The following is a 12,459-nucleotide window of genomic DNA, read 5'->3' on the forward strand; positions in this document are numbered from 1 at the left end:
AGAAGCTGTCATACATTGCTGAGTTTGTTTTTTGAGGCTGTGCTGGGACTTCGGAGGGGATTGGGTGCCTGGGTTACCGGGATGCGGTTTGTGATAGCGAGGAACGTAGAGGGTGGAGAGTCTAGGCTCTAGGGCCAATACTGGGACATCTTTACCTTGTCCTGCTGAAGCTGAGGCCTCCTCATTCTCCAGCTGAAGAGAGGTCACCTGGCTGCCTGCGCAGCAGACTCCATGGTGGTCCCAGGTGGTATGGGAGAGCATCTGCAGACAATTGTCTGTTACCTGTAAACAGTTCAGTGGTGAGCTGGAAAGACAAGGCTACAGACACTAGTGTCATGTAAAATCTGTGTCCTCCTGACAGGCCTTCGGATCATTTTTTGGAAGCAATGGCGCAGAAGACAGTTATGTGTCTGATTTTAAGTTCCCCACCCTATACCAACCAGCTGCCATGGTCGGGGACCATGATGCTAGCACTAAGAGCTAGTATCCAGCTTAAGGAAGAATTTCATTCTCCAGGGCAGCATCTTTCACCATGATGAAATTCAAACAACTATTTTAAAGTGCATGAAAAAAAAATAAAGTATAAAAAGAATAAAGCAATTTGTTTCAAAAAGACAGTTTTAAACAGTAATCCACATGTGATGGAAACAGAACAGCCAAAAATAAAGCTATGTTATCAGCAAGTGAACTGTGACACACACTGGTTCTTTAAGGAATGCCTGGGGAGGAGGCTTTCAAAGCAGTGGACATGTGGTGATGTCATTGTGTTGGTGCATGGGAACCAGGAAATAGGAGTGGAGGAACCATTTTTACTGTGCAAGCAGAGTAACCAGCTAAAAGAATCCACAACTGATCGAAATGGAAACAGATACATTTGATTTAGAGTCAGATTTCGGTTTGTAGCTTTGAAGAGGTTATTCGTTACAAAGGTAAGCATAAATTAAATATGATTTAAACAGATTGACAATATCCCTTCAGGGAAAAAAAACTGTTGAAATTTAAAAAACGCAGATATGTTTGGATACAGAAACCAGGGTTGACTCCAATGAGGGGAGCATACAAAAGAAATAAGAACTAGAAAATTTAAAGGACCCTGCAAGGTTAAAATCATATTTTAAAAATATGCCTTTACTTGTTTTATTAAAAACTCCTCTGATTATTAAAATTTAAACCTTTAAAAACGAATTTATTTTACACTAGTCTTATTTTGTTTACTTTTTAGGTTTTTCTCAAATGAGTCAATTTCACTTTATACAGTCTGTCTTCACTTTCTAGTTCTGATGTACTAGCACAATCTTGGAAAGTTTGGGGAACAGACATTACAGGAGAACCTTTATTTCCAAAGTAACAAATTAATTTTACTGCACTCCTTTTTTTTTTTTAAAGGGGATACTTCTCTTACTATTGTTTTTATGTAAAACTTGTTTTTTTTACAATATCTGTGGTTTGGGTTTAAATTGACCTGGCCACATCTCTTAAAATAATTCTTAAAGCTCATGTAGAAATGATAATTTGACTGACTATAGCGAATGGCAGGATTATCTGCCTGTTAGTGTTTATTACCAGGAATATTTTGGAGTTAGTGAGATATTATTACACCAAAGTGACATTTAAGGTTATTACAATTTTTTTTTCATTTTGGAGCAGAAAAACTGCATGTGTTTACCAGTTTTAGAAAACCCTAATTTCAGTCCTGCTCCACATTTAGAAATAGAAATAATGCAGCTCACCACTTTCAGTACTGTCTGGAGACTATAATTTAATGAATATTGCAAGTAATTTTCTCTCTGTTGACAGGGAGAGGAACTTGGGCATCTGCTGTGCATTTCTATCAGTGAATCCCCGCCCACATGCAGAACCCAGCAATTATATACCATTCCCTCATTCCAAAATACAGAAATACCTAAATTCCAACTTTCTCTCCATGTTATGCCCCACTTTCTTGGTATGAAATTGCCACACTGTCCGAGGCATCCTGCAACACTGCCAAGATTTCAAATGCACCACAGGCTTACACACTTAATATCCTTTAGCTATGTCAGTTTGTACATGTGCCACAGAATTCTCAAGCTTGTTCATTTTCTGTAGTCCCAGAGTCCTCTTTTTTTAATGAAGTCTAGATTGCTGTCACAGGTCATGGGAAGGAGCAGCCTGGTCTAGTGAATAGGCTACCAAATTAAGAGTCATAAGATCTGGGTTCCATTTCTGGCTCTTCTACTAGTCTTCTCTGTACTGGGAATATCATATCTCTTCTGTGCCTCTGTTTTCCCATCTCTAAGATGAGGCTAATGATATTTGCCTTTGTAAATTGCTTTGATGGGTGAAAAACCCTATAGAAGAACTAAGTATTTTGTTGCCACGTAATAATAAAATATAGAAAAAATTAAAATATAATAAAAATGTTACAATAGGCCACACCTCCACTGAGAGACTGAATTAAATAAATCATGATGCACGAGTACAATAGTTGACTTTGTTCTGATTGGTCAAATATATTGTAACAAATATCAGGCAGTAATACAGCAAACATAGGCCCCACTAAGTCTGCTTAAATGAAATAGCCTTTGTTTGCATAATAGAATACTATAAATAATATTATTGTCTGTAGGTTTACATTTGGGTATTACATTCTGATCACTGTGGGATGCCCTTCTGAAGAAGGGAGGGGTTGCTGAGTACAGGATACACTAAGAAGCTGTAGTTTCATTGCTGTTCATAGCTATCTGTTCAGTGACCCTGTCAGTATTGTCCTTGAGCTATTCATTGATATCTGGGATTGTATATGCTGAAGGATATAGAAAACAGAAACTTTTCATCTTAATTGTGGTTTTTGCTAGTCTTTTCACCACATTATCAAAGGTAAGAGAACCCATGGTCTTTTGACTGGTCAGGAGAAAGCAAAGGTCAGCCTACAGACTCTCCCTCAGGAGAGTTAGGAATTAGCAAAAGAAGAAAATAAAATTGCTCTCTTGCTTATTTCAGACCAGATTTTGCCTGGCTCTTGTGTAGGAAGTAGGAACGTGCAAAGAGCCTTCCCCTCTTGCACTCCCACATAAAGATCAGGAACAACTGCAGTCCCTGAGTACAGGGACCACTCCTTCTCAGCTCCTCTGTGGGACCGTGACTCTGTTCTTCTCCCACAATTTCCATGCTAACAAGATCTAGACAGCTGTGTAGAAAGGAGAATGGTGGACCATGCTTAAGGACTGTGCATTGTCCACACTTCCCAGGCACAGTGGGGAGCTGTGGGAGAGATTATATCTATTGAGAACCAATTATTCCCAGAGTTCTCAAGCAAACTTTGTAGCTATGTACACACCGCCCTATGGTAAGGGGTATGTCTTACTGGGACAACTAAGCACTTAATTTTCATATCTTGTAGAAACTGTAAAATTAAGCCAGCAAATTCCTGTTAAAACATTTTCATTAGTATGTCAAAAAGCATGAAGAAGATTTAATATTTTGAAGGCTGAACAAGGATTACTTCATTCAGTTTTTTAAATTAAAACTTAATTTTGGTTTTCCAAAGGGATCCTTTCTTCAATGCCAACAAAACTGAGAAATTTAACTATATTCAAAATCCATCGCTGGTCACACACAGCCAACAGACTTGGCTGAAGGAGGGACGACGATGCCCTTGGACCAACTGCAGAAGACAATCCATAACCCGGTAATTCCCCATCGTGTAAACAGCTTCTCCCTGAAAACACTGGGCAGCTTTACCCCAAGGGACTTTGCTCTTACATCAGCTAGTCAGAACTGTGTGCTGTTTGTGTGGTGATAGGAATATTGAGAAATCTCCAAATTTCTCATGTATACGAAAATAACACCTGCTGCTTTCAGTACAGTTCCTGTTAATAGGGGTAAGGGACTTGGAGCTGTGTGTATCTTCAAAGTTAAAGTATAGTATTTCCAAAAAGGAAAGAGCATTCATAAATTAGGAGTATCACAAGTCTTATCATCATGCTGTGTCAGCATTGCCCCGTTTCAATCGAAATGTGAGACTTAATGAGGTGGAGCACTTAGCCATACCTTTTGGATAGGAGACAGAGTTGGGCTTTTTGGCATCCAGAACAACTACATGTATCTTCCCCATTCTTCATAATTTCCATGTTCTTTTTTGGGGCTGAACTCAGCATTGTGTTATTCTTTATTATTTTGTAGTTCTAGGTTTGTGTGGGTTTCATGACCTTGTTCTTGCAGAAGCTGTATTAGTGTATTGGTTTGATTTTGGTTATGTAAAGGAGGAAGTTGAATGGGAAGCTAGTTTTAAACTTAACTATGAAGGGAATAGCACCCTCCAATAAAAATACATACGAGCCTATATTACAGGCGAAGCTGGTAGCACTGCCTATTATGAAGGTTGCCCGACACTTCTCAGTAGAAGACACTGTCTTCAGTTGAAACAACGAGGAGTCCTTGTGGCACCTTAGAGACGAACAAATTTATTTGGGCATAAGCTTTCGTGGGCTAGAACCCACTTCATCAGATGCATGGAGTGGAAAATACAGGAGCAGGTATAAATACATGAACAGAGTATAAATACATGATGAAATGGGTTCTAGCCCACGAAAGCTTATGCCCAAATAAATTTGTTGGTCTCTAAGGTGCCACAAGGACTCCTCGTTGTTTTTGCTGATACAGACTAACACGGCTACCACTCTGAAACCTGTCTTCAGTTGCTTATAGCTTTGTCATACGTTGACTGGGGTAAAATTTTCCTTGCTAGGTGTCTAACTCAGGTTGAAGTTTTCTAGAAAATTTCAGCCAAAATGGTTCAGTTGTTTCCATGAATGAGGCTAGTGAAAAAGTGTTATTTTGCCCATGTTAAAAAATTCTGGTGACCTTTTCTTTCAGGCAGGCCATTCATCTGCTTTTAAGCCGGACAGTCCTGATTTTGGAAAGGTTTGTCCCTGTCCTGTACCAGACGTAGTTTTGTCCAGTATCATCATGCATGCAAGGGCATACAGGCGGAAGCAGGCCCACGCTGTTGCGGAAGTACTGGAATATTTGGTATTCGAGGATGTGTCAGTGGCCATTCTGTTTTCTTTGGAAGTCCATGCTTTGGAGCAGGAACTTGAAATTTGGCGGGGGGTGGAGGGGTAGCTTTTGTGTAATGGATGTGCCTTTTGCCTTCCCCATGAAAATCTGCTCAATTTTGGCCAAGTTATGAGTCTTTGAAAAATCTCAAATTGAACGTGCTCAATAGACTTCTTAGCTATTAACAGCTACATTTCCAGAAATTTCTGTCCATACGGAACATACTCCAGTTCAGGGCTGAACTGGACTTTACTTGCAGTTGCGGCTATGGGCTATGAAAGGACGGGTACATGAACTGAGAGCAAGGAGCCTGTCTCTCCTGTGCTCTCAATAACGCCCCTGCTGGGCCCAGGCAGAATAGAGGAGGAAGCTGCATAATTCAAGACAAGGACAAGATCTGGACCTGTGGAGGGGCAGGGAGAGTAGATTGGGACAAGAAACCAGAAGGGGTCAGGGGCAGAAATTGGGACTGGAGGTTGATGAAGAGGAGCGAGAAACTGGGAATGGAGGCGGGGGGTGGGGGGGGGAAACGACCTGGGACTGTTTGAGTAGGGATACTGGGACTTGGGAGGGGGACTGGGAGCCAGTAGGTATGGGAGGGGGAGACTCAGATCAGATAAGAAGCTGGGGGTAGAGACTGGAAGTGGGAATCATTGGGAAGCAGGGAAAGATGTGGGGGAGGGACAGATCTGATGAAGAGACAGTGTGGTGGGAGAATTGGGATAGTTTAGACAAGACTGGGACAGGGAGCCGTGTGTGTGTATGACTCTGAGATGCACTTGTGCCCGGCCAACCAAGCGATCCAGATAGCTGTATATCTGTGACTTGTCCTCTTTGTTATTACCACTTCTCCAATTAGTGTCATCTACCAACTTTATCAGTGATTCTGTTTTCTTCCAGAAAATAAATAGCATAGGGCCAAGAACCAATTCCTTAGGAAACCCACTAGAAACACACCCACTTGATAATTCCCCATTTACAGTTACATTTTGAGACCTATCACTTAGCCAGTTTTTAATTTTTAGTGTATACCATATTAATTGTATATTGTTCTATTTTTTTAATCATGCCATGCAATACCAAGTCAAATGCCTTACAGAAGTCTAATTATATTACATCAACACTATTACCTTTTATCAATCAAACTTGTAATCCAATAATAAAAAATAAATAAATTAGTTGACAGGATCTACTTTCCATAAACCCATGTTGATTGTCATTAATTATATAACCTTCCTTTAATTCCATATTAACTGCCCCTTTATCATGCCCAGGATGGATGTCGGGCTGAGAGGCCTATAATTATCTGGGTTATCCTGCTTACCCTTTTAAAAAATTGGCACAACATTATCTTTTTATCCAATCTTCTGGAACTTTCATAGTGTGCTAAGACTAGCAGTCCAGTAAGCTCCTCATCTGGCTCTTTTAAAATTCTTGTGTCAAATTATCTGGACCTGCTGTTTTCAAAATGTCTGACTTTTAGTAGCTGCTATTTAACATCCTCCTGAGATACTAATAGAATGGAAAGTGTTAGCATATGAAATGACTACATCATAAGAACATAAGAATGGCCCTACTGGGTCAGACCAAAGGTCCATGTAGCCCAGTATCCTGTCTTCTGACAGTGGCCAGTGCCAGGTGCCCCAGAGGGAATGAACGGAACAGGTAATCATCAAGTGATCCATCCCCTGTCGCTCATTCCCAACTTCTGGCAAACAGAGGCTAGGGACACCATTCCTGCCCATCCTGGCTAATAGCCATTGATGGACCTATCCTCCATGAATGTATCTAGTTCTTTTTTGAACCCTGTTATGGTCTTGGCCTTCACAACATCCTCTGGCAAGGAGTTCCACAGGTTGACTGTGCGTTGTGTGAAGAAATACTTCCTTTTATTTGTTTAAACCTGCTGCCTATTAATTTCATTTGGTGACCACTAGTTCTTGTGTTATGAGTAGTAGTAGACAACACTTCCTTATCTACTTTCTCTACACCAGTCATGATTTTATAGACCTCAATCATATCTCTCCTTAGCCGTCTCTTTTCCAAGCTGAAAAGTCCCAGTTTTATTAATCTCTCCTCATATGGAAGCTGTTCCATACCCCTAATCATTTTTGTTGCATCATTTGTTTTTTTCCCCAAATACAGAACAAAAATGTATGTTTAACCCTTCTGCTATTTTTGCATTATTATTGATAATTCTACCATTTCCATTTAGTAATGGACTAATACTATCATCATGATTCTTTTTGTTCTTAATGTACATAAAAAACCTTTTAAAAAATTGTCCTTAACTCTGCAGGCCATATATTTTTCCTTGTGTGTCTTTGCTTCGCTTATCAATTTTCTATAATTCCTAGATTCTATTTTATATCCATTACTATCAACTTTCCCTTTCTTACATTTATTACGGTTTTTTATTTTATTTTTTATAGTTGCCTTCACTCCCCTTTTAAACCACATTGTTTTTTTAGCCAGTTTGGCCATCTTTCTTGTTATGTTGATTATTTAGAAAATCTTGCTCTCCAAATCATTAGATAAAACTGGGAATTTTGCTATATTGGTTTTGTTTTCATTGTTCTTTTTGACCTAAACATCCCCAAATGTTATTTTGAATATATTCTATTTTCCCCTCCTTCTCATAGGTTATTCCATACACTGGGGCAATCCTTAGTGGTCTTCTTCCTGGAGAACTAGTTGTAATACAGGGAAGTGTTCCTGATGATTCTGACAGGTAATGTCTAAAGCCATCTGACTTTCAAGAGGTTATATTGTGAATGAGCCTTTGAGGAGGCAAGCTGATCAAAACCCAACTAAACGGCTTTTCATAGCTTGCGGGATACACATTCATTGGAAATGTTTTAATTTTTCTATCATAAAATTGGGACATTATAAACCTGATTCTGCTTCTGTCAGTGGAGAGGCTCATTACTGTAATGGACATTGGATGAGATCCCACGTTGTGTGACTGAAAATGACTGAAATCTTTGAAAACAAACCCACAGCCTCAATAACAAACATTTTTCAGTTTTGAAAAAGTAATTAACATATTTCAAAGTGACACAATCCTTAAATCTTTAATTTATATTTAAAAACTGAGAACCCATAGACTAGGGTGACCAGACAGCAAGTGTGAAAAATTGGGACGGGGGTGGGGGGTTATTGGAGCCTATATAAGAAAAAGACCCAAAAATCGGGACTGTCGCTATAAAATCGGGACATCTGGTCACCCTACCATAGACACTTATAAAATATGTTGATTTATAAAATGCTCTGAATATGTACAGTAGTGTCACACAATGCTGAATTTGTGTGTGTGTTAATAGGAAGCTAAGGAGTAAATAAAGGCTTCAAGGTGAAATTTAAAGAGAATAAGTAACTCCTCACCTTCCTCCCTGCACTCTGCCCACTTTTTTTATTTTGCTGCTTGGCTTCCTTTGTTTCCTCCTCCGTTTGATCATATTCAGCTTCTTATGATCCAGAAACCTTTTCTCTCTAAGGGCAGCATCTGAAATAATAAAAGTGTTGTCACTTGGAAGAATCAAGCTTCAAATAGGGGGGAGGATGCATGTTCTGGTGGCTAAGGTCCAGGATAGGGAATTGAGATTTAGGTTCTATTACCTGTTCTTCCACAAGTTTCCAATGTGAATTTGGTCATTTAACTTATTTTCCCATCTTTAAAATCGGAATGAGGATTATTTAGGGGGGTAATGAGGATTAATTTATTAAAGTGCTCAGATGTTATGGTGATTAGCACCTGAAAAATGCTTATAAGTTATTCTAGTTCTCAGTAATAGATTAAGGGAAAGATTTTTGAAAACACATGAGAGGAAGGCACCCAACTCCCATTGATTTTCAGTGGGAGCTGGGAGCATAACTGCCAATTGTGCCTTTAAAAATCTTCCCATTTTTGGTTAGTCATAAATTAGTATTATGTATGTATCACTTCAGTTTTTTACTTCTAATTGTTTTGTAATCACCATTACTAGGTTTAATGCAAAGTTTTTGTATTAAGAACCAAAATGTAATTAGATATTTGAAACTGTTGAGAGAATACTTTTGGATGAGCTGAACTGAATGTGTGTTTTAATTTGTGGTCAGGTTCCAGGTAGACTTCCAATGTGGTAGTAGCACAAAACCTCGTGCTGATGTGGCCTTTCACTTCAATCCCCGCTTCAAAAGATCAGGCTCCATAATCTGTAACACTCTGGAAAAAGAAAGATGGGGTTGGGAGGAGATCACTTATCAGATGCCTTTTCAAAAAGGGAAGCCATTTAAGATTGTCTTTATGGTTTTGAAGGATAAATTCCAGGTGAGTCCCTAAGGAAGGTGAATATTTAGCCACTTGTCATGCCATAAACGCAAACTAATTTGGAAGCGTCAGTGTCACTATTGTTTACTGCTATGTACACTTCGATTACAAAGAGAAACTATAGGCTTTCGCTGAAAGAGGGGCACTGTTGAGTAATGTAGGCCTTTACTTTTATATACTTGTACCTGGAAAGTTGTGTGTTGAGGGAACAAATACCTTCCTGATTATACTAGCTGTTACACAACCCCTCCCTTTCCCATGTGTAAAAGGGCTTCTCTTGAACACAGCAGCCTTCCTGCACACAGAAGAGTGCTGAACAATGCTCTCTGGATCAGTCAGAGGAAGCACTAAAGAGAAACAAATATTTGTCCAGCTCTGTCCAATTGAGATAAGACGGGTGTAGCTCTAAATAAGTCTATAGTCCATATGTCATCAAATGGTGATGTGCTGAGAGAATCAAAATATGATGAGAGATGCAATATCAAAACCAAAGTACAAATGTGCAGTAAATTTATCTTTGTTATTGAATGCCATTAAATATTCCACACTATTGTAAAGAAACATAACTAGGCAAGTATTTCTGTTTCTCTACCAAACCCCATGAACCATGGTGTACTTTAACCTTGTTCTGGAGGAGGAAGAAGATAATATCTCTGTCTCTAGCTGTTTAATTCCTGGTTAGTCCATCTAGTCTTCTCTTGATGGATTACATCTCCAGGGCTTTTCAGAGTGGCTGGAGTACAGCTTTCTCGAGGACTGTGTTGTAGTTCTTGAGTTAAAGAAACAGATGACCATATTCATTTCAAGTAACACTAGTGAGGTTGTGTGGTAGGGTCATTTTGGTGTGGAGCTAATAGAGAAGGGGAAGTGTTTGTGTGTGGGTGGGGAGAAGGGAATATTTAAACATAACATATTAAGAAAAAGAAATGAAGTCAGTGATTACAAGGTAAACCAACAAAATCAACCCCCAAAACAGTCAATAGACTTCATGCAACTTAACCATGATTATCATATTACCCATAATGTTCACTATTTCAATTTCAAAATGTGAAGGAAAAGAAAATGAATTTAAACCTAAATTCTTTGTTGTCAAAGGCATGTTCCAAAGCAGGAAGCTAAAACAAAACACGACTGAGTAAAATTGAGAGAAACGTAAAGGTTTAGTAGTGATCTTATGTTGAGTATATAAATACTATTTAAGATATCAGTACATTTCTGCCTTTTTCTGCCTTTCTAGGTGTCTGTAAATGAAAAACATTTGCTGCTGTACAACCACAGAGTTAACCTGGAAAGAATAGATACTCTCGGGATATATGGGAAAGTACAGATTCAGACTATACAGTTTGTTTCTAATAACGTAAGTTGCTGAATTGGATAGCTAATTTTGGGTTGCTTTTCCTTATGTCTTTCTACTTCATATTATGCTGTACTGAAGTAAGATATCAACAGTGAAAATGAAGTAACACAGAAGTAAAATCTATATGAACTTCAATATAGAAATGCAGTAATGTCTCCTGACATATCCAGTATAATGATTTCTTCCCCTATTCATCCCCCCAAAATATTATCTGAATGTCTTGTTCCTTAAATGTCAGATAACCAGGGTTATACTGTACAACTCTGAGTCTTAACTAGAGCTACAGCTAGTCATTCCTCTGCCCAGTGTCAGAATGTCTTTTTTTCTATTTTGGATTTGAACTTTGTGTTGGGGAGGGAAGCCCAGCCTACACACTTACATCACAGTTAATATGAAAAACAGATTGTACTAGGGTGACCAGATGTCCCGATTTTATAGGGACAGTCCGGATACTTGGGACTTTATCTTATATAGTTGCCTATTACCCCCCACCCCCTGTCCCGATTTTTCACACTTGCTGTCTGGTCACTCTAGATTGTATGCAGAAATAGGCATGTGTAATTTACCCCACTTGGAGATGAAGACCGGAACTTTCAGCTGCTTGTGCTTCAAAATGATCCCTAGAGCATCTTTCCCAGAATAATCTACTTCCAAACACTTGCACTAAGACAGAGCTAGAACTCTTTACAGAGTGTTTACTTGTATATGTGACCTTACTTTATCGACCAAAAACAACACTAACTTGGCTGATTAGATGGTGAATGTACCTTTTTGAGTTTTGAGTCACCCTTTGGCTGGGCTGCAATGCTTTGAGATAATATGGAGCAGCACAGTGCTGTCTCCTAATTGATTCAGACAAACTGCCAAATCTGTTGAAGGTGAACCAATGGGAGGGAACGGCTCAGTCTGTCTCTCTCCTGCACAACCCAGTATAGAAGACAAGATCTGTTTATTACACAGGGGAGACTTGCAAAGCCCCACAGACTCTCCAGATATGAAGGGGCAGGTGAGGGTCTCCCCATCCCTCGCTTGCTATTCTGGAGGTGAAGCTCAGCCTTCTGGGCTGTCAGTCAGATGAGGCCCTTGTGAAGCAGCCAGGTCCACTGCAACAGCTTCCCTGTTCTTTGTCCTAGCCTGAGGAGATTAAGCTTGCTTCAGTAGACAGCAGCATGGGGACTGCCAGCAAAACAGCAAGGAAAGTGCCCCTCCTCACTCCAGTGCAGACAGTGGCTAGTGAGTGCAACAAGGCAGCACAGCACAAGGAGTGGGGGAACAGCCCAGAAATGCAGTTAGGTAGGACAATCGTTCTCTCCCCTTCCATACCCAAATCCGACTCGATCCTTTTATCTGCCTATGAAATAAAATTCCATAGAAACTCAGATGGAAATATTTTTTTTCCTGTATGAAAGCTCCCTGGATTTCTACCTGCTAATCACAGCTTAAATTGTCCTTGTTTTCTGCCAAACATCTAGCCTAATTCAGGTCACCAGGGTAATAACTGTATTGAAGGGAGGTAAATTTGGGCCTGAGAAAAACAGCGACTGAGCTCTGAAGAGGTGTCCACCAAGCTCTTTTATGTATGCAGCATGGATGTAGCTCTATATCTGGGTACTTATATGGCCCTCAACATCTAAATGCCTGGATTAAATGTTAACATGAAGCTGAATGTTTCAGTTTTAGAAGACTGATTGTGGGTGTAGTTTTGGGGCCAGCAAGTGTTGAACAGTTTGACCTCTGCCTCCAAGTGCAATAC

The 12,459-nt window shown here is 39.6% G+C and overlaps 1 protein-coding gene across 2 annotated transcripts in view; it reads left to right on the plus strand.

The window, feature by feature from the left end:
* The first annotated feature begins 806 nt into the window (after nt 1-806).
* Nucleotides 807-12,459, plus strand: part of LGALS8 (galectin 8) — a 28,745-nt gene continuing 17,092 nt past the window's right edge. Inside the window, exons 1-6 of one of the 2 annotated variants that reach the window (XM_065400805.1) lie at nt 807-929; nt 3,530-3,670; nt 4,858-4,905; nt 7,683-7,771; nt 9,139-9,349; nt 10,587-10,706. In XM_065400805.1, coding sequence (XP_065256877.1) covers nt 3,632-3,670; nt 4,858-4,905; nt 7,683-7,771; nt 9,139-9,349; nt 10,587-10,706 — 507 coding nt within the window. In that variant the 5' untranslated portion in view covers nt 807-929; nt 3,530-3,631. The remainder of the gene's footprint in view (nt 930-3,529; nt 3,671-4,857; nt 4,906-7,682; nt 7,772-9,138; nt 9,350-10,586; nt 10,707-12,459) is intronic. The other variant, XM_065400806.1, reaches the window with a different exon arrangement.

Source organism: Emys orbicularis, chromosome 3 (genome assembly GCF_028017835.1).
Source record: "Emys orbicularis isolate rEmyOrb1 chromosome 3, rEmyOrb1.hap1, whole genome shotgun sequence".
Classification (NCBI taxonomy): Eukaryota; Metazoa; Chordata; order Testudines; family Emydidae; genus Emys; species Emys orbicularis.